Raw genomic sequence first — 24,996 nt, forward strand, 5'->3', positions numbered from 1 at the left:
AATCCTGGTAATATTAGCATTTAGGTAGGATTTGTGGAGAGAGAAATAAAGTTCATGATTCAGATCAGTAACTGTCATCAGAACAATCTGTGACCAATATACCACCAACATTGCTGTGACCAATATATGAAAGTGAAGAATTAGCTTCAAAGTGAGGAATATAACAACAAGGAACTACAGATGCTGGTTTACAGAAAAGACAAAGTGCTGCAATGTCTCAGTGGGTCAGGCAGCATCTTTGGAGAACATGGTGATATTTTGTATTGGGGCCTTTTTTCACTAAGTGAGATAGTTGTGAACAAGAAGAGAGGGAGTTAGGTTTGTTTTATCTAGAAAGAGTAAATGCTCGCATTGAAACAGAGGAGTCTATGTCTGGAGAAGTGGAGGTGAATTAATATAATAAAATCAATTAAGTATTGAAGATAGACACAAAATGCTGGAGGAACTCAGCGGGACAGGCATCTCTGGAGAGAAGGAATGGGTGACGTTTTGGGTCGAGACCCTTCTTCAGGTAGTCCATTTGAGGTTATGTGCATTTGATGCTTAAACAAATGTTTCAGTTCAAAACCTCACCAGCTCTTTATAACTCATCCATTTTCATGTATAATCAATACAATTCCAACAGTCCACTTCAGTTATTTCACACGTCAGTGCATCATTGGCAGTTCAGACACTTAGAACAATGAAAGTCTAAGATAGAATGATTAGAACTAGGCTTTTGAGAAGACACTTCCACACAAGGGGTGGAATATGGAACCTTATTCCCCAATAAACAGTTGTGATTGAGGCTCAGTTGAAAAATTAAAAATGGACTGAGTAGATTTTACAAGGTAAGGGAAAGTCAAAATAAATATGTGGGATAGCTCGTTACCAGAAGGTCGGTAAGAACTGGTTATGGTGAATTAATCATGTCCCCTCAAGCCCTTGTGCTCGAATGTAGGTAACCCTAATCCTTTCAGATCTTAATATTCTTTATGTAGAGGGCCGTCCATATCAGAGCCACATGCACTGTAACTCAATGTCTGCAGAGACCTTGCTGGCGTGACCAGGGTAGATTATTGGCTAGCGCCTGATATTGTGTAAGTTGTGGCTAAGTGGTAGCACTCTCACCTGAGTCCGAAGGTTGTAGGTTCACTAGCCATTCCAATATGTCCGTGCCTCATTGCAGAGTCTTCTGCACATGTGACTCTTGATGAACGTTACTTGTGAAATGTTGAACTAAAATCCTGTCTTCCATAACAATTGAAGAGGAAGAGAAATCCCCTGAGCCAAAGCCAAGCATTATTATTCAATCAACATGACTTTCAAATTTGATTACCTTAATTCATCATTGTCACATATTGTTGTGAGTAGCAATATTCCCATAATATAAAATGCATTGCTACAATATAAAATGACAACCTCCAAAAATATATTACCAGCTATACAGCATTGTGTAATGTCCCTGGATCATGAAAGACACAAGTTATTTCTCTTTTATGTGAGATCTTCCATCCAGAATAATATTGGCTGTCAAAGAACTCTATAGAAACAAATATTACCTCAGGAACGTTTATGCAGCATCTGACCAACAGGAACATTGTCATCCACAATACTGGTAATGTTCTCAGAGAACTGGATCAGGTAAACGTGGCCACCCAACATATTCAGAAGCTTTGCTGGAAATCCCCAAGAAGTGAAATGCGGCATTAAAAACACCTAACAATGGTTTCAACAATGTGTTCTAAATAAAATTAAACCCACAGGTTTGTAATTCAAGAGTCAACAGTGTTTTATTGTCATATATCCCAGATAGAACAATGAAATTCTTACTTGCTGCAGCGCAACAGAATATGCAAACATAGTATGATATGATGAATGAGAGAGAGAAAGAAAAGCTCAGTGTGTATATATATGCATACTCACAACATATATATATATATATATATATACACATACATCTATATATATATATATATATGTGTGTGTGGGTGTGTGTGTGTGTGTATATATATAATATACATACACACACATACTCAAAAAACAAACAAAACAGTGCAACAATAATAATAATAATAATAATAATAATAAGTATATTGTTGTTCAGTGCCTATATGAGGTTGCAGTGTTTAATAACCTGATGGCTGTAGGGAAGAAGCTGCTCCTGAACCTGGACATTACGGTTTTCAGGCTCCTGTACCTTGTTCCCGATGGCAGTGATGAAATGAGTATTTGATGATTTTCTGTCATAGGATCTTATCAATGTTTCTACTAAATTAATAACATTGTAGGCCACGCTCCAATCCATGGGAACCATTCCAGATCTCAGTGAATAACTGAATGAGCCAGAAATGTTGGAAGTTCCACTCCAAATTTCCAGCACTTCTTCACATAAGTGTCACTTCTTTAGGATTCCTCCAAGAATAAGGAAGTGCAATGTTTGCTAGCTATCTGTTGTCAATTATTTTCCAAATTTTTTCCAATAATGACTATTGAGAATATGGATTAGTATGTTCTAAATCTACACCTTCGTCTCCCCAACCTCTAAATATTTGCAGACGATACAAGGTTCTGCCAATGTGCATGGGTTCACTGTTTAAGAATGTGATTGCTTTAGAGAGAAATCCACTTAAGGTAAACTTTCTCTGCAGGCATCCCAAGCCAAATACACGTATCTTGCTACTGACCCATTTTACCAGCCTTTGCCTCTTGTTAGGCACCCTGCATGTCCTCTAATACTCAATGAATGTTTGAAAGGTCAAAATTATATAAGATATTGCAAAAATTAAATTCAGTTAAAGTAAATTAAAAGTGGAAAAAATAAACTTTTTTTGAACATTTTCATGAACTTAAATAAAATACTCTGGACAGCAAAACTTGGCACAGTTCCTAACAGCTGTTCTCTATTGAAGTTGACTCTGGGCTGGGTTAACATAGAACAGTAGAGCATAGGAACGGAGCCTTTGGCCCACAATGTCGGTGCTGAACATGATGCCTAGTTAAATCAATCTCCGCTGCCTGCATGTGATCTAAAATCCCTCCATATCCAAGTGCCACTCACATATCTGCTTCCACCACCACCTTGGCAGCACATTCCAGGCACCCACAACCCTCCATGTAAAACATCACTCTGCACATCTCCTTTACACTTTCCCCCTCTTACTTTAAAGCTATCCCCTCTAGTCTGACATATCCACCCTGGAAAAAAAGGTTCTTACTGACACCCTGTTGTTTAAACAGATTCCTTATGGTAAGTTTGGGTTCTCTTACCCGATTCTGTGAAGAATCTAATGTTGTACAGTATCACATTCTGTCAAATAGCCATGAATGGCTGCCAGCAACTTTGAGATTTAAGCATTTCTGCAAAACCTCAAAATTGCTGTCAGTTTTATCAGAAAATATTGTTGTTATATCCCAAAATAATTGGCAGTTACTCATGTTTTAGGAATATTTCCCTATAGAACTTGTAGCATTACCTGATAATTCAATTTAGCCATCTAATTCAAACACCATCAGATCCATAATGTCCAGACATATGAAATGTCATTATTTTCCCTTTGTTCAGGACGAATGTCATACATGCAACAACATTACATTGTCATTTTGCCTCATTTCTAATGAGACGTGTATCAGGTTTTTACTAATGTTCAGAACTACACACGTTTCCATTGTTTTTCATCTTTTTATGTTTATTGGCAGAATATCACACAGGATGCACCTTGATGTTTTCACAGGCTTGGGACCAACATTCTATCCAAGCTGCACATATTTGCATATCAACCCTCTGAAGGCATTAAATTTGTATTGGGTAATAACGCCTTCGGACACTGGTTGGCCTGGATTTCATACCAACATAATACCATTGTTTTATCTCAAATCAAAAGAGTGAACAGTTGGTTAATGCACCAGATACCGCCATTCCGGAAGTGGCGGCGCTGTTAACAGCTGCGGTTCGCCTGCAGTCTGTCTGTCTTTACGTTTTTTGTTTTTTTTTGTCTTGTTTTGGCTAAGTTTTAGTTTATTAGGTGTGTTATGGGGGGGGGGTGAAACATGTTTTTTTGTCTCTCCCTTCGGGGGAATGCGACTTTTTCTTGTTGTATCCCCCTTCTCTGCCTCTGTCTGCGCTGAGGCCTAATGGCGGAGCTGGCTGTCTCCAACCTGCGACCGACCTCAAGGCAGAGCCAGCCAGGACTTACCAACCGTCTTGCTGGCCGTCTTCGGGGCTGAGGCAGCGGTGGCCCGACTCGCTGATGCGGCGTTCCAGCTTTCGGCAGCGGCCCGGAGCTGAGACTGCGGGACTCGGAGCTGTTGCAGCGGGACTCGGAGCTGAGGCAGCGGGGCTCGGAGCTGAGGCTGCGGGACTCGGAGCTGTGGCTGCGGGACTCGGAGCTGATGGTGCGGGACTCAGAGCTGATGCAGCGGGACTCGGAGCTGAGGCTGTGGCGGGCCGACTCGGAGCAGAGACGGCGTTCCGGCTTTCGGCAACGGCGACATCACCACGGAGGTCCGCTGGACTGGAGAGCGGCATCTTCGGCCTGGATCGATTGCCTCAGCGCAGAGGGAGAACAAAGAGGGAAGAGACAGAGACTAAGACTTTTGCCTCCATCACAGTGAGGAGGTGCTTGGTGAACTCACTATGGTGGATGTTAATTTGTGTTTATTGTATGTTTTGTTATTTATTGTTACTGTGTATGACTGCAGGCAACGTAATTTTGTTCAGACCGAAAGGTTTGAAAGACAATAAAGGAATCAAATTCAAAAATTCAAATACAGGATTTGGATAGGTAGAAAATTGCCAATGGATAGTAATCAGTAGGCTAATTTAAAGAAGAAAACTAGAGGAAAATAAAATGTAGTATTCATTGTACAATGATTTTGTTTATGACCTTCAATTTTGAATCAGGACATGGTGGTTTGTGCAGGATAGGTATTTTCCATAAAAGTTGTTCAATAGTCAACAAGTTTCAATTTCAGATAAGCATCAATAGCAGTCTTATCAGAAGAGGTTCTCACTGTGATCTGTTAATGGAGCATGGCATTTTGCATGAGAATGCTGGTGTTCACGTATTACGTTATTTTCTTCAGCATTCAAATCAAGTTGGGAAGACAAAGTAGCATGGTCAGGATACAGATTGGAAATAATACTATTTATGTTCAGATAATAATTTTGCACACATAATCATCATCAGTCATAATTAACCGTTACCAGTTTTCCTTTGGTTCTCTCAAAGTAGCGTCGCTGGTATTGTTCATCCTGAGGGAACAGAAGTGCTTTGTTTACTAGTTTTAGTGAGAAGATATACATGGATATGGTATACGTAGGTGTAGAATGCATTTCTGTCATTACAAAGAACTTACACACTGGTTGATGAAGAAGGGTCTCGACCCGAAATGTCACCCATTCTTTCTCTCCAGAGATGCTGCCTGTCCCGCTGAGTTACACCAGATTTTTGTGTCTATCTTCGGTTGATGGACAAGAATGTAAGTTGACCTCCTCAGTGCTATTCCACCAATAAATTAGACCTTGACTGATTGTACCTCAATTTCATTATCTGCTATTGATCCATATTCCCTGTTAGCCTTGTCTAACAAAACAAAATAGTGATCTCAGTCTTTTAACTTAAAGGCATAGAGATTCTGAGGAGTCTTTGCCGTGGAGTAGGAAAAATAGTGGGAGTTACACAGCACAGGAACAAGCCCTTCAGCCCATCTACGCTAGTTCCATATGGCCACGTTTGACCCATATCCCTCAAAATCTTTCCTATCCATGTACCGAAGCATTGGAAAAGGTAAATGCTGGGTTAGTTGGTTTGCAGTTTGTGGTGCAATGCGGGGAGAATCGCCTGCTGGGAAAGCTGCAGTGTGATGAGAATGTGTTTAATAACATTCACACTAGATTATGACGTCCAAAGAAAGTAGACATCTTTTTCATAGTAATTTCCTTCTTCCTTTGTCCTTCCGAAGATTTATAAATGGGTGGACATGGTGGGTTAAATGGCCTGTGTTGTGTGACTATGACTCTGATTCTAACCTCAAATAAAACACAATGTTAACCTTTAAGCTAGGGGCAATTGGCTTAGAAAGTACATTTAACCTTTAGAAATTCTTTCTACCCAGAAGTCCATGAATAATGTATAAGCAAAACCTTCCAACTTCACATGTTTTTAATCTTCTCCATGCTATCTGCCCTATCTATGTCTTAAAGCAGATTGTTTTGAATATATCTTTAACCTACTATTTTCTTTGATGTGCCAATGAGCTACATCAGAAACTAAAGATTCATGGCTTCCTTTTGCTCTGCACTTTACATTGTGTAACTGTTTACTGCATCTTTTTGCAAGTTGGTCTGAATCAATGACACCGCATTTATTCTTCTTGCAATATCCTGTCACACTTACAAAGTCCTTTACATTGTTTGCCTCACAAATCCGCTAACATTTCTTGATTTCAGTCATGGTCGGGATCTTGAGGTTTGATGTACAATTCTCAAATACACACCACTCTTCTTTCATTTGTATGGATGAATTTCCAGCCCCTTGTCTGTGTGAGTCACACTTAATGGACCTAATTAAATGTATTTTATCGGCTATTTGTAATTAATGGTGACAGTTCGCTTGAGCTGTAAAGGTAAATGTCTGATAGTGAGATGTATATTAACCTGTAACATGGGAAATGTGCAAACATTAATGAACAAACATGAAGCCCCTTGCACACCATCCGATTCTGTCTATAGGTGACTCGGTCTGCAAATTCTTCTTTCGTGTTCATCTTCCATGTTTGGTCTGCAAATGAAAATTGGCTTTGGCCATGAACACTTCAGAGAAAATCCTAATCTTAACCGTCTGTGGTTTTAGGAGTGGCATGGGCGAAAACCACATCATAGACGTAAAGAAATAGAAATGCATCAGTATAAGCGTTACAAATTGAAGAATAATAATAAGTTACAAATTGGAGAACTACTATGAGGGTATAATGGGACTGACCACATCCCCATTTTTATACTCTCAGGTAGAACAGAGTGGGTAGGCCTCTGCTTACAATACTGAGGTAGTTCAAGCTGGATGCACAAAATCACTGAATACAAGGGCCAGTGTTCTCGCTCAGACAGTGAACACAAGGTGGCTGGTAAGCACCAAAGGATAATCAAGAGCTGTCTATAATTTGTCTCCTTTTCCCTTATGAGACACCTGGTTGAGTATGCATGTAATCATTTGCTACTATTACTGATCTGTAGCCAGCTGAGGTTAAACTGGAAACAGGAGCAATGATTGATGTTTTCCTTTGTTCTACAGATACTTTGTCTGGAACATATACAACTTTTCTCTACCAGTGATAAACAATAAACATGCATGTAACAGACCTGGCTCTCAAAAGATTCTTCATTTATTTTATGTTCCCCCAGTATATAGCAGTTTTTATTTGAAGTGTATTGCAACAACCGGCCTTGAAATGAAACCCCAGAAAAATATTCAGGTAGTAATGTAAATTATCACCATATTTTCTATTTGAAGTAAAGAAATAAGATGAGGTCAAAACCAAATATAAATCTGTTTTATAATCTCATTCATTGTCTTGCCTCTCAGCAAGAGACCTTTTGAGAAATTTGGAAAAGGGTAGCTCAGAAGTGCTATGCATTGAAGTACCAATACTATGGAATGTTCAGGTGAAAGATTTTCATGGCAATTCTACACGTGGTTAGATTCACCCCAGCAATGCAACCCCAGATGGAAGGAGGGCAGAGTCAAGGACAAGTTGTATTTCATCACTTAAATACCTATTAATAACTGATTCAAGAGCAGCCTTCCAATGATTTTTTAATTGAAGATCCCTACTCAGAGATTTACGGTAATGGCCACTCGTCGGTACTCGGGGCTCTTGTGGACATATTTCATCATGTTGAAAAATGTTCACGAGTCTTCCCGTGCTTACCTGCCGTTAGTGAGTCTTCCCGAGTACCTGCCGTTAGCGCTAAGAGACGTCCCCGAGCTCCGACGTACCTGCTACGTTCATTCGCTGTGCTTATCTCGAGTTTGATTTTTTTTTTAACTCAGGAGAGGTCTTGAAATGAACTCGCACCGTGGGACAGGGCTATAAGTTAATTTCCTCAACAGTAATTTTTGAAAATAAATACAATTGGCCACCCTCACAATTCAATTCTGAGCTCTCTGGAGAGAGGAACTGGCTGTGATGGAATCTGATCGCAAGCCACGTGGAAGCGATAAGCTCGAGTGTATAAGGGAACAGATGACAGTGCACCTGTGCTTCAGCAGTGAAGAACTTGCCTGAGCACAAATAAAATACCAAGTGAAAAGCCCTGTAACTTCACAGATCACATGCACATGATAACAAGAAATTGACTTAGAATGGCATCATTTGCTACTTGTCAAGTGCTTATTTTTTATTCAGATATGCAGAGAATGAAAACAAGTAGAAAAATGGAAACTGTGAAATAAGCACAGCCAATTCCAAGATAAATAAATCAACAATTGAAGGAAATTTAGTGAACTCTGGCAGCTTAAAACATCATCTCCAATCACTGTTCTAGGCAATTGAATCACAAACCGCAGTAATATTGAATTAGCTTTGATAGCAGGCTATTTGCAAGCAACATTCCTTGTAAATATTGTTAGCAATTAATATAACCACATGAGAGCTGAGAAAATATTCAAGTTACTATTTTCAATCCATCACAGTAGAAAACAAAACACAAAAGGATAAGGATGTTATTTATGATTCTTGGTAACCACTTGTGAAATGGCACTACGTTATTTAATAGGACATCCTGCCATTAACTTCACTACCAATTTCCATCCAGCACTCAAATTCACTTGGACCATCTTCGACATCTCCTTACTGTTTCTTGATCTCACTATCTCTATCACAGGAGACAGACGATCGACTGACATCTATTATAAACCTACTGACTCCCACAGCTATCTAGACTACACTTCTTCCCACCCTGCCTCCTGCAAAGACGCTATCCCCTACTCCCAATTCCTCCATCTACGCCGCATCTGCGCCCAAGATGAGGTATTCCATAGCAGGACATTTGAGCTGTCCTAATTCTTTAGGGAACGGGGTTTCCCCTCTTCCATCATTGATGAGGGCCTCACTAGGGTCTCCTTGATATCCTGCAGCTCTGCTCTTGCTCCCCCTTCCCCCATTCACAAAAGGGAAAGAGTCCCCCTAGTCCTCACCTTTCGCCCCATCAGCCGTTGCATACAGCACATAATCCTGTGACATTTTCGCCATCTCCACTAGCCACATCTCCACCACTTTCCGCTTTCCGCAGAAACGGTTCCCTCCGCAGATCCCTGGTTAACTCGTCCCTTCCCACCCAAACCACCCCCTCCGCAGGTGCCTTCCCCTCCTCCCTCGTCTCCGTCCAAGGACCTCGACAGTCTTTTCAGGTGAGGCTGAGGTTCACTTGCACCTCCTCCAACCTCATCTACTGTATCCACTGTTCCAGGTGTGGACTCCTATAATTTGTCGAGGGCAAGCGCAGGCTCGGCGATCGTTTTGCTGAACACCTCTACTCAGACCGCCTAAATCTACCTGATATCCCGGTATAAACACTCCCCCTCCCATTCCCACACTGACCTTTCTTTCCTGGGCCTCCTCCATTGTTAGAGTGAGGCCCAGCGCAAATTGGAGAAACAGTTCCTCATATTTCCCCAGTTGTATGAATATTGACCTCTAACTTCAAGTAACCCTTGCTTTCCCTCTCTCCATCCCTCCCCCTTCCCAGTTCTCCGACAAGTCTGACTGTCCCCCTCATTACATTTTATCTCTGTTTGCTTTGTTGTCACTTTCTCCTAGCTTATTTTCCACATGGAGAGAGAATCTAGAAATCGGAGATGCAAAGGGACTTGGGATGCTGGTGCAGGATTCCCAAAAAATTAATTTGCAAATTCAATGCTAGCATTTATATCAAGAGGATCTGAATACAAAAACGAAGATGTAATGCTGGGGCTCTATAAAGCGCTAGTCAGGGCGCATTTGGAGTATTGTGAACAAATTTGGGTCCCATATCTGAGGAAGGATGTGCTGGCTCTGGAGAGGGTCCAGAGGAGTTTTACAAGAATGATTCCAGGAATGAATGGGTTAGCATATGATGAGCGCTTGACAGCACTTGGCCTCTACTCGCTGGAGTTTAGTAGGTTGAGGGGGGACCTCATTGAAACTTACAGAATAATGAAAGGCATAGATAGAGTGGATGTGGGAAGGATGTTTCCACTGGTGGGAGAGTCTAGGACCAGAGATAGCCTCAGAATTAAAGGGCGCTCTTTTAGAAACTTCCTTAGTCAGAGGGTAGTGTGGAACTCATTGCCACAGAGGTCTGTGGAGGCCAAGTCAGTGGATATTTTTAAAGCAGAGATGGACAAATTATTGATTAGAACGGGTGTCAAGGGTTATGGGGAGAAGGCAGGAAAATGGGATTAGGATGCAGAGATCAACCATGATTGAATGATGGAGTCGACTCAATGGGCCGAATGGCCCAATTCTACTCCTATAACATGTGAATTAACAATGATCTATTCTACCATTTCCTTGAACAGCATCTCTTTTGATGTCTCATTCTCACACCTTAGCCTTCCTTATCTCTATGTCTTCTTCTCCCCTGACGCTCAGTCTGAGGAAAGGTCTCGACCCGAAACATTACCCATTCCTTCTATCCAGAGATGCTGTCTGATCCACTGAGTTACTCCAGCATTGTGTGTCTATCTTTGGTGTAGACCAGCATCTGCAGTTCCTTCCTACAAAAAAAAATGGTTTGTCTGAACTACCTCAACTCATAGCATATAGAACAGTACAGCACAGGATAAGGCTCTTCAGCCCACAATGCCAGCACTGACCATGAAGCCAAATTAAACTAATCCCTTCTGCATGCAAATGGTCCTTATCTATCTATTCAATGCCTGTTCATGTGCCTGCCTAAATGTCTCCTACACTTTGTCATTGTTTCTGCTTCTTCTGCCTCTCCAAGTGTTCCAGGCACCAACCACTGCATATGTATCTATATCCATGAGCATATTCTTCCTATGTGTAAGAAAGACATGCAGATGCTGGTTTAAATCGAAGGTAGACACAAAATGCCGGAGTAACTCAGCGGGTGAGGCAGCATCTCTGGAGAAAAGGAATGCGCGACCATTCCTTTTCTCCAGAGATGCTGCCTCACCCACTCAGTTACTCCAGCATTTTGTGTCTACCAGCATATTCTCCCTATCTGTTTCTCTTCATTTGTTAGATAAATTTCCCTCCTGGGATAAATAAAGTTCTATCGTATCGTGTCGATAGAATCAACTTTACTAATATAATCACATGCATATTTATTTTACGCAAATCTTTCTTTTATTTATAGCAAGCTTCCTAGCTGGGCTAGAGCAGTGGTTCCAAGGATCTTTTACGTCACGGAGAAAGCTTGGAATTATTATCCATACACTATCACAGGTAAGATTTAGCACAGTTACATAACATGCTACTTAATGTGCAATGTTACAGGAGGTTTTATCTCGAACAGTAGGATGTACACATGACATCATCAGACTTGAACTTTTAATGCCTTTATTGCACTTTCCCAGCTGAGTAACGCAAATGGCTCGGTGTTGCCTGGAGAGCTGCTGAAGAATTGAGAAACATTTAAGAGTTGACGCACATTCTCGATAATAATCTAGATTGTGATTGACATTCTTGATTAGTAAGGGTGTCAAGGATTATGGGGAGAAGGCAGAGGAATGGGGTTGAGAGGGAAAGATAAATGAACAATGATTGAATGGTGGAGTAGAGTCAATGGGCCGAATGGCTTATTTCTTCTCCTATGATTTATGAACAAAACATTTTTATTATTGTTATCTGGGAACATAAATAGAAGCAGAAGCAGACTGTTTGACTCATTGTGCCCGCTCCTCCTTTCAATAAGATCACACTTCAGCTTTACTTTACTGCACTAACCCCAGAGCCCTTAATTTCTTTAATATCTAAACGTTTACCAATCTTTGTATTGAAGTTTCTCAGTGACTGAGCCTTTACAGCCCTCTTAGGTGGAGAGTTCTAAAGATCATCTTCCCCTTGAGAAATTTCTCCTTATCCAATTCTGAATAGCTGATTTGTGGTTCTTGATACATTAACTGCATCGACACTGTGGTGCCCTTTGGATGATTGTAGATTTGAATGGAATTAATTTTCACTCTGGTGAACTCAAATAGACCCCATCTGTTTAATCTCTCCCCACATGACAAACCTGCCATTTCAAAAGTCAATTGGCGCATCGTACATATGGTGAATGCAAATATCAATAACATATCATTGATAATTTTCATTAGGTGGCGTAGATATAATAATTTCCAAATTAATCTATTTGTTTCATCGGGTTCCACTTATCACTTTCCAGCCTTTGTCTCTTCCCTTCTACTCCACGCTCCATACAAGGTATTATCCTTCTTCACTCAGTCCTGATGCAGGGTCTCAATCTGAAACCTGAACCAGCCCTTCGCCTGCACAGATGCTGCTCAACCTGCTGCATTCCTGTAGATTTTTTTAGTTCTCGAATGAAGAATTGGATAAGATATTGAAGATATATCTATGTTTACCCCACGAAAGAAAGGAATGAAGTTGATTTTTTTTAAATGGGATCTGGGTATTGGGCAAGGGCAGAAAGAGATGAAAAACTTGAGATTTAAATAATGGGATCTGTGAGATTGATGGAACAACACCGATTGCTCATTCATTCCATTTATTCCGGCCTATGAAACATATGCTGTTCATCAGCCAAGCAATCTAGCCAACAAAGTTAGATATAAATTGTGTGAGATTTATTGCGTTTTGTTAATAAATGATTTCACAGAAAAACATTTTATAAATTTTGGAAAAGCAGTACCTTACCAGTGCCAATCTTAACATAATTGTCATGCAAATGATTGCAGGGCAGAAAGAGACTGTACTGAAATGATGGAGCAAACTGCTGCAGTTACTAAGCTACCATTTTCAAGTGCCACTTGCAAACACAAATGCTGAGATTATATAATACTTAACGCTTTACTGTCTCTAATGTTATACAGCTGCAGCTCAGGCTGTTCATTGATGAACCAAATAAGAGGGAAAATACATTTTCAAAAGGACCCGTTATTTGCTTCATCTGGAAATATTAGTAACCTATTAGTAACTTATTAAATCAGCATTTAATGTTTTACAACATTGTAACATAAAGCCATGGACAGACTAGTTTGCAGTTTATTTACCTTGAAGTATTTAAAATAATTCGATTTTTAAACTGGATTGACACATTCCCATGTTTTGTCATTTACTAACGGAATTAACTGTAAAATACACATCAGTGTTGCAATAACAAGCTGCCACAAAATGTATTATAGTTCTATTTTAGATATAGTTGGCCCTGTTGTAGAAGGTCATTCAATTGTACTTTCCCCCACCATCTTATTGTTCCTCTTTCACTGAACTCTACATCTTTTTATTTAGGACATAGAACAGTGCAGCATAAGAACAGGCCCTTTAGCCCACAATGTCTGTGCCAAACATGATGCCAGAAATTAACTCGCATCTACCTGCACTTAATCCATATCCCTTCCATCCCCTGCTTATCCATGTGCCTATCCAAAAATAACTGCCTCCACCATCTCTACCCGCCATACCCACACCCACAGTATGTGTACTGCCAGAACTGTAACGTCCAGGTTCAGGAACAGTTTCTTCCCTACAGCCATCAGGCTATTAAACACTACAACCTCATAAGCTATGAACTACAATAGACTATAATAATTATTATTATTATAGGTAGACAAAAATGCTGGAGAAACTCAGCGAAGGAATAGGTGACGTTTCGGGTTGAGACCCTTCCTCAGTCCATTCTTCAGAAACGTCACCTATTCCTTCGATCCATCGATGCTGCCTCACCCGCTGAGTATCTCCAGCATTTTTATCTACCTTTGATTTCCCAGCATCCGCAGATCCCTCTTAAACAACCTTCTGTGTGGAGGTAGTTTTGAAACAGGTCATCTTCTATGAGCTTTCTTTTAATGCTGCATTATAACCATTCTTAGAAGATGCAAAATAGCAATTGAGGATTACACTCTGAAGAAGGGTTTCGGCCCGAAACGTTGCCTATTTCCTTCGCTCCATAGATGCTGCTGCATCCGCTGAGTTTCTCCAGCTTTTTTGTGTAACAATTGAGGATTACACTTGTTTTGCATTCCTGCCTTTCCACTCCTTGGCCCTGTCCCATTTACGTGTCCTTGGCACGCAAATTACTCGACCTCGTGGTCGCGTTGAGGCGCACGAGTATCGTTTGGCCTCGCGACCCGGTCCCACTGAGAAGCGTGGAGGGGTATGTAGTTGTGTGCTCCGAGATTTTGTAGCAAACTAAATCTTCGCGTGCCACCGGCCTGTTGCGGAACTGACGGCCAAAGTGGGACAGGCCCAAGACCCTGGCGCGACGCAACGTCTCACTTCCAACAGCAGCAGAAGCAGACAAACTTCTGCCGAGCTCGGCCTGGGGCTCACGGCCGTTGTGGTCCGGATCCGCCCCCACTCTACTCCCAGAGCGGGGCCAAGAAAATTGAAGATGGACACAAAATGCTGGAGTAACTCAGCGGGACCGGCAGCATCTCTGGAGAGAAGGAATGGGTGACGTTTCGGGTCAAGACCCTTCTTTCAGACTGAAGAAGTGTCTCGACCCAAAACATCATCCATTCCTTCTCTCCAGAGATGCTGCCTGTCCCGCTGAGTTACTCCAGCATTTTGTGTCTACCTACAATTTTGATATGCACTGTTGTTCTCGCCAAGGCTTTCCTGAAGCATTCATTTCACAGTCTTTAGTTAATTTTATGCAGTTTCCTCATTCAGAGTCTGGCCATTTATTTGTAGTTGATTCTACGACACTTTGATATATAGTTTAAATTTTTTTCTCATAGCATGCGGCATATTAAAATATTATCTTGTCTCCTTGAAGGTTTGTAACTGATGTGTGCTGAACACTGTAACTGAGATTGTGTCAATTAGCTACCACAATAGTTATAGGGAGACATCGTGTTACTCCTGACATACTTAACATCCTCAATTCTTTACACAAGCAGCAATTGACAAAAAAAAACCTTTAGATGAGAAAAGAACGTAAGAGATTACAAATTTTATTCATCTTGGGGGAAAAGACCAAAAATATTGAGCCATTTGTATTCAGCTGATATCAAACAACAAAGCAAATATCTCGTGAAAGGAGATTGCAAGTGTAAGATGTGGGATCAACTGGGAAAGACAATGAGGATTAATTGATTGGTGGGTGGAGAATGTGGTTGTTTATTTATAAATGGAATGAGAAGAAAGTTAAATGAATTGTGGTAGAGACAGGGACTGCGGATAACAATATATTTGACCCTCGCTTTCCATTTTAAAATCCCTGTTGTGAGGTGAAAATGCAAATCCATACTTGAACTCATCTGGATGAAAACAGGTGAAATGTCTTTTTTGTGACCATTGTTAAATTAAGCTCAAGCCTAGTGGGCACAGTACCATAGATTTCGATACTTTTCAAATTTGGAACTTCAGCTGCTACCTAATCAAAATGAAATATTGTAATGTATTTTTAAAAGATAATGAATTCACCATTTGTGCTTTGATTTGCCATGCAATCTACAGTAAATTATATTAGCGATCAAGGCCCACAGCCACCCAGCACACAGACTGTTCTCCTTGTTATCGTCAGGCAGATGATATAGGAGCACGGCTGCACGTACCACCAGACTTAAAAACTGTTTTTACCATCAGGCCATCAGGCTTCTGAACTCATAAACACATCATATATGTTGATTATTTTATTTATTATTGTCTTTTACCTACCAATGTCACTTTTATCTTATCCTTTTTTTAATGTTATTTTTTATCCTTGTAATATCATTGCTGAGGTGACCCGTTGTCTTGTCAAACACATTTCATTGTACCATTGACCCTGTGTTAACCTACATATGACAAATAAAAAATGAACTGAACTGAGATTCTGACACCCAGCCTGGGGAAAATGAAATACCAACAAGAAATGCAATAGCTGAAGAAATAAGCAGTGAAAGATGACTGTCACCTTGGGCAGTCTACTACAATTGGAAGTTGGGTGCAAGCACCAAAAAGTGGGAAGCCTTGGGAAGATAGATATGTAAGTTAACCTTTCTTACCTGCCCAGCACTTTCATCAAGCTAAGCCTGTTACAAACATGCCCAACTTCTCACATAAGAGATGTTCCACACTCTTTAAGATGGCTATGCGTTGCTTATTGGAGGCTGGAGTGGTTGAAAAAAAAGAACTGTAGTCCAAATCTATCAGTGTGTTTAGAAGAGATTTGGGTACATTGATAAAATCAAATTTTGGCACTTGTGGTTGAAAAATAAAAACTGTATTCCAACAGCAGACTTGGTATACTCTTTGTATGAGTCATATCATTACAAACTGAATATTATTTCAACCTTTATTTAAAAGCAAGATCTTCTTACTGAATAAGGGTTTTGACCCGAAACATCACTATTCCTTTTCTCCAGAGATGCTGTCTGATACTCCAGCCTTTTGTGTCTGTCTTCTTCCTCATATATCTTTGACTAAGTATTGACTTTGACAACATTGTTTTCTTCAAAGAAAGGATGCAGCAATATATTTGCCTTCTGTCCTGCTGAGTTACTCCAGCATTTTGTGTCTGCCTTCCCGAGATCTCCTCCACAAGAAGTCATCAAAATATATTCTCATATAATTTTAATGTCCATTGAATGCCCATCAGTCATCAAAATTTGCTTGTGGATGGCGTATCTGCAATAATTATCTGGAAGAATTGTTACATTAAAAGCACTTGCTGATACTTTCCTATCTTCAAGCAATAAAGTACTTGGGAAATACTTCAGCTGAAATTTTGACCTCAAGTGCACAGCGGAGGTGAATTTGTACCAGAGGATAGGCACAAAAAACTGAAGTAACTCAGCGGGTCAGGCATCATCTCTTGAGAAAAGGGAGAGTATCAGAGAAGAAGTCTTTCACTGAAATCATTACAGCCTCTGAATTGCTAGAATTGGAGACATTTAAAAAAAGTTGCCCTCTGTATTAGGGACGTCATAGGTTTGTTCAACAAAGGTAGGTTTAAAGTTTAAATTCAAAAGGAAAATGACAACAGCGTTTTCATCATGTTGCAGAAGTGTAATAGTCACTAAAATTAAAATAAGTTGTGGCCCTAAATCAATATTTTTCCTTCATTTGAACATGCAATATGAAAACAAAGCATTTCAGCCGGTTCTCGGCCATTAGTGAATCTGTTATGTTTTATTCATGATTATTTCAGGATTCAATTACCATTTTTATTGCAGTTGCTTATTGGTCCTTTGAGTATTTTATTGGATTTCAGCTAGATAGTAATGGATATTGTTGCCATTGCTATTCTTGATATAACATTTCAATGTTAACTATTTTGGGATCAGGTGAGGACATTTTATGAAAGTGAAGTGTAATGGAGGAAGAATGTAGAGCATTCATACCTTTGATTTAATTTTCTAAAAGTATGGCTATTGCGACAGCAATTTCAGTGCATTTAGCCATGGAGTGATACACAAGGATTCAACAAACCCCTCAATTGACCCCCATATTCCTCAATTCTCCGACTCAATCACGTTCCTGTGGGAACATATATAGTCATAGAGTGATACAGTGTGGAAACAGGCCCTTCGGCCCAATTCGCCCACACCGGCCAACAATATCCCAGCTACCCTAGTCCCACTTGCCTGTGCTTGGTCCATAACCTCCCGAACCTGTCCTATCCATGTACCTGTCCAACTGTTTCTTAAACGATGGGATAGTCCCAGCCTCAACTACCACCTCTGGCAGCTTGTTCCATACACCCACGCCCCACTGTGTGAAAAAGTCAGACGGTAAATTACCTTGGTGCTTTTCAAGAACATTTCTTGACTGCCAACGCATAGTTATGTCTTCATATACCTGGAATTAGGTTGTCCCTTTTCTTTGATAGCTATAATTGTCAAGTATCCCAGATAAAAATGTACTTTCATACAAAAAGAAACAAGCGTTGAATGAAAGGATTTTGCCTAACTTGTTTTTCAGCATACAACTATTTTTTCCTGAATCCATGTTGATGATTAATTACACCAGAATATTTGAACATGCTTACATAAATAATTACAAAATAGATCATATGGAGCTGTGATGAATGGTTGTGATGTTTCTGCTTCCCTCCCCCCACTATAACATGCGATGGTCTTCATTAAATGTTGGACTGTGTATTCAGTAGGATAAATTTATTGTGCGTACATTAGCTTTTAATACTTAGTGTATAGTTTTTGAAAGTACTGTATATTGTGGGCAATAAATCCATGCTAACTATATTTACTGTTTGTCTTTATCTTTCTCTTTATGTGCCATTTTATTGTTGGGAACATGGTACAGAATACACAGTGAGTACCCTCTGCATTATGTCATTATTGTTCGGTAGCTGGGCTGTGAAATACTTTATTTAAAATGTAAAATCGATATGGAGTGGTTAGGTTTTTACTGCGTGCATTGATCCCGATTCTGATCTATTTAAGGACCATGAAATGCTGATCAGCAGACATACAATATAAGCCTTCAGCAGCTTGCCAAGTGAAGAAAGATTCAAGTCAGAAAGACTTTAGATGTGTCTCTAACTTTGCTGAATTAGCTGATTTGTGGTATGAGTTGGGACAGTGGTGATAGCATTACTTCTACAGACTTCAGAATTGTACAGGTTGCCACAATATCATCAAGGATAATATTTGGATAAACCTAGACCACTTCGACAAGCTATTTGACTTAGGATGTTTAAGAAAGAACTGCAGAAGCTGGTAAAATCAAAGGTAGATACAAAATGCTGGAGGAACTCAGCAGGGGATGCAGCATCTATGTAGAGAAGGAATAGGCGACTTTTATTTTGGCTACTTAAATTGTTAAGTATCTATAACTTGACTGTTAGGTCAAAGTCTTGTGTTATCTACCTTTACAATTCAAAGAATCAGATGGTTTAAGAGAGCTCATGTCTGGTAACGCAGTATACAAACCGGAAACCATAATTATCTGTGGACTCTGTTTACTTCAAAGCAAGAATGTTTTAAGGAACTTTCATTTTCCCATTGTAGTGGGACTACCATGTTCTGTTTTTGTAAATGAACATGTGCTGTGTTACTATGTTATATAGCACTCTGACAAGTGCAACTGTGGAGAGGTACAGACAATAGCCCACCTACTACCTTGTGGCGGAGAGGCATGCACTGCGGACGATCTCCACAGAGGCACAGATTTGGCACTGGGTGCAGCACAGCGATGGCAGAACATCGTCTGACACACGAGCAAACTATAAATTAATCTTTAGAGACCAAGAATGCCCAAGTTGATTCCTAGTCACTAATGAGACAGCTGGTACCAGCTGAGATAATGATGGAGAAGGCGAGATTTGTTTCACCTCGTTGGCTGACTGGAGTGTTATGGGCAATGGGGAGAGCTAAAGTCTGCAGATGCTGGAAATCTGAAAAAGTGAAAATGCTTTCAGTGTTCAGCAGTCAGTTTGCATGTGTGGAGAGAGAATCAGTTAATGTTTCAGGATAATCATCTTTCGTCAGAAACAGGAAAAGTTAGAAATAAACCTTGTTTTAAATTGCCGAGAGGTGGAGAGAAGAAAAGGAATATCTTTATTTGTAATATATATAAATGGTTTGAATTAAAACATAGATGGTCTGATGAAAAAGTTTGCAGATTACATGAAAATTGGTTGAGTTGTGGATAGGGAGGAAAGTTGTCAAAGGATACAGCAGGATTTAAAAGAGGCTCAAGAGATTGCAGATGCTGGAATCTGCAGCAAAAAAGGAGAGCTGGAGGAATTCAGCGGGTCAGGCACTATTTGTGGAGGGAATTGTTTTGGCCGATGTTATACGATATTGGCATATAAGAGGCTTTTAGATAGGCACATGGATATGTAGGGAGTTGAGGGAGTTCAGCTGCAGTCAAAGAAGATTAGGCACCATGTTTGGCATAGACATTGTGGGCCGAAGGGCCTATTCCTGTGCTGTACCATTCTATGGTTTATGAAATGTTAAATAGTAGAAGGCATGGTTTAAGGTGAGAGGGGGAAAGCTTGAAGGAAATTTGTGAGGCAGGAGTTTTTACACACAGGAACATTCTGCCAGGGCAGGTCTTAAATGCAAAAATGGCAGTGATGTTTAAGAGGCATTTAGCCAGGTACATGAACATACAGGGAATAGGCGTATATGAACCATGTGTTGACAGATGCATTTGGCACAGTGCTGGATGCAGATATTGTGGGGCAGAGCCCATCCCTGTGCTGTGTTTTTCTACAAATGTCTATGAAAGGATGGAGATAAGAAAAACAAATGACACAGAAGGTGTTGATGCCAGCAGGGAGAGAGTGATGAAGACTTGTTAAGTGCAGCTACGCTGTCAAGGAGCAGGTGTAAATCAACAGAGTTAGATGAGGACTAAGGAAAGAGATAAACCAAACAAAAAGCAATGAAGGAACCATGAGATACAGAACGCGGCAGTTGCTGGAAATCTGAAATAAAAGAGAAAGTTGAGCAGTTGCTTTATACAGCAGAAAGGTTTTTGAATTCAATATTGACTCCTGAGGGCTATAACATGCCTAGACTAAGATCAAGATTCAAGATTCAATTGAGATGCTGTCCCTTCAACGTACATTTGGCTTCCCTAGGATATTTCAAGAGGCCATAGACAGATATGTGGGTCAAGGTGGAAATGGAATGGAGAATTAATCGCATACAATTGAAAGCTCAAGGTTACACTTGCAGAAAGGAGGGACACAACAGTTACCCAATGTGCATTTGATTTTTCAAATGTAGAGGAGACCCACATCACGAGTGCAAAACACATTACACTCATTTGGACGAAGTGTAAGTGAATTGTTGCGTTGCCCTGAAGGGATTTCTGGGTCTTGTGACCAGGTCTCAGCACGTGGGTATTTCACTCTTAACCTTGGCCTCCAGTTATCTCAATACTGTGGCCGTGTCTAACACCTCTGCCTGTTGTTGTTGTTAAGACTTTGGATGCCACTGGAGATGTTTCGGAGTGGACCCATTGTTTCTTTTCTCACTACAACCAGATGTTTGGTTGCTTGTTGTTTTCAGTCTATTATGCCTCTAAAACTATGAATGGATTTTTCTATTCATTCAATTTCTGGGGAGACCAGACCAGCGTTTTTTTCTATCCCTAACTGACCTGGAGTAGGTGGCGGTGAACTACCTCCTGAACTTCTGGTGAAGGCACACCCTCAATATTATTGGGTCGGGAGTTCCAGGATTCAGATCCAGTGTCTATGAAGAATGCTGCTATTCAGAAGCATTGACAATTTCCTTTAAAAAACTAAGCAGTTCTGTCTTTAGAAAAACACACTATGTAATCTTGTGCATTGTAGTGGCAGAATGATTGAATCTATTGTGCACTCTACCACCCACTGATTTGTTACGTCTTAGTATTATTTAGGAAACCTGCAAAATTTATCACTTCAGCATGATTTCGGTTTATTCCCAAACAGTTTTCAAGAATTATGTCCAATTTCATAATTGCCACCTCTTCCATTATGCTTGGAAATTAGGTTCATTTGCTAAAGACCTCAATTGGCAAAGCAAGCAGAAACAAATATACTGGTGATTTCATGATTCACAATTATGTTACAGATTTAGATTGACCCTGTATAAGCTATATATTTCTACATCTGCAGTTATCCCATTCCTTGCACTGAAATTAAAAAAATAGCGAGCCAAGGATGGTATTTATTAAATTTATAGATTGTAGCTGTGCAAATGCTCTTTGGTTACTCTTAGACAAATGTAAAATACGTTTATGAAAGTTATTTTGATGTAATATCGATTCATCTATTGTTATTTGGACTTTTGTGGAAAATTGGGAAACTAATTCTTGTGAAACTGGAATTCTACATTTTATGAAATTGCACAACGTTATGCAAATATAATCACCTCTGAATATCCCAGAGCTCATAAAGTTTTTGACAGGTGAGTAGTGTTTCAGTGTTAGAAGCAATGCTGCCGCACAACAGATTTCTCCAAGCAAAGGTGTATTTATGTCCAGCTTTTTTCAATAGTGCCATGGGATCTTTTGCCTCGAGAGTACTAGAACTATACATCATGGAAGAGTTATTTAGAGATATTGAGGGAAACAGGCCCTTCTGCTCACCCCGAGCCCATGCCGAACAGTGATTTCCCATTCACACTTGATCTATGTTGTCTCACTTTCTTATTCACTCCCTACACACCAGGGGCAATTATTTTTTTTAACACAGGCACCAATTAACCTACAGAGCTACATGTCTTTGGGGTGTGGGAGGAAACCAGAGCACCCGGAGGAAACCTACACGGTCACGGGGAAAACGTGCAAACCACACAGACAACACCCAAGGTCCGGATCTAACCCGGGTCTCTGGCGATGTTAGGCAGTAGCTTTACCAACTGTGCCCTAATTGTATTCACTTCTATAGCTTCCTCTGGTAGCTCATTCCAGACATTATGGACTATCCTCTGAATGAATAGATTTCCCCTGGGGTCCCTCTAAAATCTCTCCCTCTCACCTTAAGTCTATGCCTTTGAGTTTTAGAATCTTCTCCCCTTTACTTTGCCTGTCTTGCCTACTTGAAAGGGAATTGATATTGTACTTGATACAGTTGAGTATCAATCTGAATTCTGTGCTCAGGTCTTGACTGTAAAATGTTAACAGAGGCACAAGGGAATGATATTGAATTTATCCTGCAAATATAGATAAAGAGGAGAAAGAGCAATGAGAGAAAATTCTCTGCATCTACATTCGTAATAAGGTGGATGAGTTGAACGTGCAGATATCCATTAATGATTATGATATAGTTGGGATCACGGAGACACGGCTCCAGGGTGACCAAGGCTGGGAGCTGAACATACAGGGATATTCAATATTCAGGAGGGATAGAGAGAAAGGAAAAGGAGGTGGGGTAGCGTTGCTAGTTAGAGAGGAGATTAACGCAATGGAAAGGAAGGATATTAGTTTGGAGGATGTGGAATCGGTATGGGTAGAGCTGCGAAACACTAAGGGGCAGAAAACGCTGGTGGGTGTTGTGTACAGGCCACCTAACAGTAGTAGTGAAGTTGGAGATGGCATCAAACAGGAAATTAGAAATGCGTGCGACAAAGGCAAAACAGTTATAATGGGTGACTTAAATCTACATATAGATTGGGTGAATCAAATTGGCAGGGGTGCTGAGGAAGAGGATTTCTTGGAATGTATGCGGGATAGTTATCTAAATCAACATGTAGAGGAACCAACAAGAGAGCAGGCTATTTTAGACTGGGTATTGAGGAACGGTTAGTTAGCAGTGTTCAAGAAGGAACTGCAGATGCTGGAAGATCGAAGGTACACAAAAATGCTGGAGAAACTCAGCGGGTGCAGCAGCATCTATGGAGTGAAGGAAATAGGCGACCTTTCGCGCCGAAACCCTTCTTCAGACTGATGGGGGGTGGGGGGGAGAAGGAAGGAAAAAGGGAGGAGAAGGAGCCCGAGGACAGGGGGATGGGAGGAGACAGCTCGAGGGTTAAGGAAGGGGAGGAGACAGCAAGGGCTAGCAAAATTGGGAGAATTCAACATTTATGCCATCCGGACGCAAGCAACCCAGGCGGAATATGAGGTGCTGTTCCTCCAATTTCCGGTGTTACTCACTCTGGCAATGGAGGAGACCCAGGACAGAGAGGTCGGATTGGGAATGGGAGGGGGAGTTAGCAGTCTTGTTGTACGTGCCCCATTGGGCAAGAGTGACCATAATATGGTTTAGTTCTTCATTAGGATGGAGAGTGACATTGTTAATTCAGAAACAATGGTTCTGAACTTAAAGAAAGGTAACTTTGAGGGTATGAGACGTGAATTGGCCAAGATTGACTGGCAATTAATTCTAAAAGGGTTGACGGTGGAGTTTGGCAAAAGTTTGGCAAAAGAATAAATCAGGGAAGGTAGTGCATCCGTGGATAACAAGGGAAATCAGGGATAGTATCAAAGCGAAGGATGATGCGTACAAATTAGCCAGAAAAAGCAGCATACCAAAGGACTGGGAGAAATTCAGAGAGCAGCAGAGGAGGACAAAGGGCTTAATTAGGAAAGGAAAAATAGATTATGAAAGAAAACTGGCAGGGAACATAAAAACTGACTGCAAAAGTTTTTATAGATATGTGAAAAGAAAGAGATTAGTTAAAACAAATGTAGGTCCCTTGCAGTCAGAAACAGGTGAGTTGATCATGGGGAACAAGGATATGGCGTACCAATTGAATAACTACTTTGGTTCCGTCTTCACTAAGGAAGACATAAAGAACCTGCCGGAAATAGCAGGGGACCGCAGGTCAAAGGAGTTGGAGGAATTGAGTGAAATCCAGGTTAGTCGGGAAGTGGTGTTGGGTAAATTGAATGGATTAAAGGCCGATAAATCCCCAAGGCCAGATAGGCTGCATCCCAGAGTACTTAAGGAAGTAGCTCCAGAAATAGTGGATGCATTAGTAATAATCTTTCAAAACTCTTTAGATTCTGGAGTAGTTCCTGAGGATTGGCGGGTAGCAAACGTAACCCCACTTTTTAAGAAGGGAGGGAGAGAGAAAACAGAGAATTACAAACCAGTTAGTCTAACATCGGTAGTGGGGAAACTGCTACAGTCAGTTATTAAAGATGGGATAGCAGCACATTTGGAAAGTGGTGAAATCATTGGACAAAGTCAGCATGGATTTACGAAAGGTAAATCATGTCTGACGAATCTTATAGAATTTTTCGAGGATGTAACTAGTAGCGTGGATAGGGGAGAACCAGTTGATGTGGTGTATCTGGACTTCCAGAAGGCTTTCGACAAGGTCCCACATAAGAGATTAGTCTACAAACTTAAAGCACACGGCATTGGGGGTTCAGTATTGATGTGGATAGAGAACTGTCTGGCAAACAGGAAGCAAAGAGTAGGAGTAAACGGAT

At 40.6% G+C, this 24,996-nt stretch overlaps 1 protein-coding gene across 1 annotated transcript in view; it reads left to right on the top strand.

Annotated features, from left to right (window-relative positions):
• The window catches only part of pitpnc1a (phosphatidylinositol transfer protein cytoplasmic 1a), a 181,605-nt gene that overhangs the window by 104,089 nt on the left and 52,520 nt on the right, over positions 1-24,996 (top strand). The window contains exons 3-4 of the mRNA XM_055653765.1: positions 11,342-11,430; positions 18,418-18,425. Coding sequence (XP_055509740.1) covers positions 11,342-11,430; positions 18,418-18,425 — 97 coding nt within the window. The remainder of the gene's footprint in view (positions 1-11,341; positions 11,431-18,417; positions 18,426-24,996) is intronic.

This window comes from Leucoraja erinacea, chromosome 23 (genome assembly GCF_028641065.1).
Source record: "Leucoraja erinacea ecotype New England chromosome 23, Leri_hhj_1, whole genome shotgun sequence".
Classification (NCBI taxonomy): domain Eukaryota; kingdom Metazoa; phylum Chordata; class Chondrichthyes; order Rajiformes; family Rajidae; genus Leucoraja; species Leucoraja erinaceus.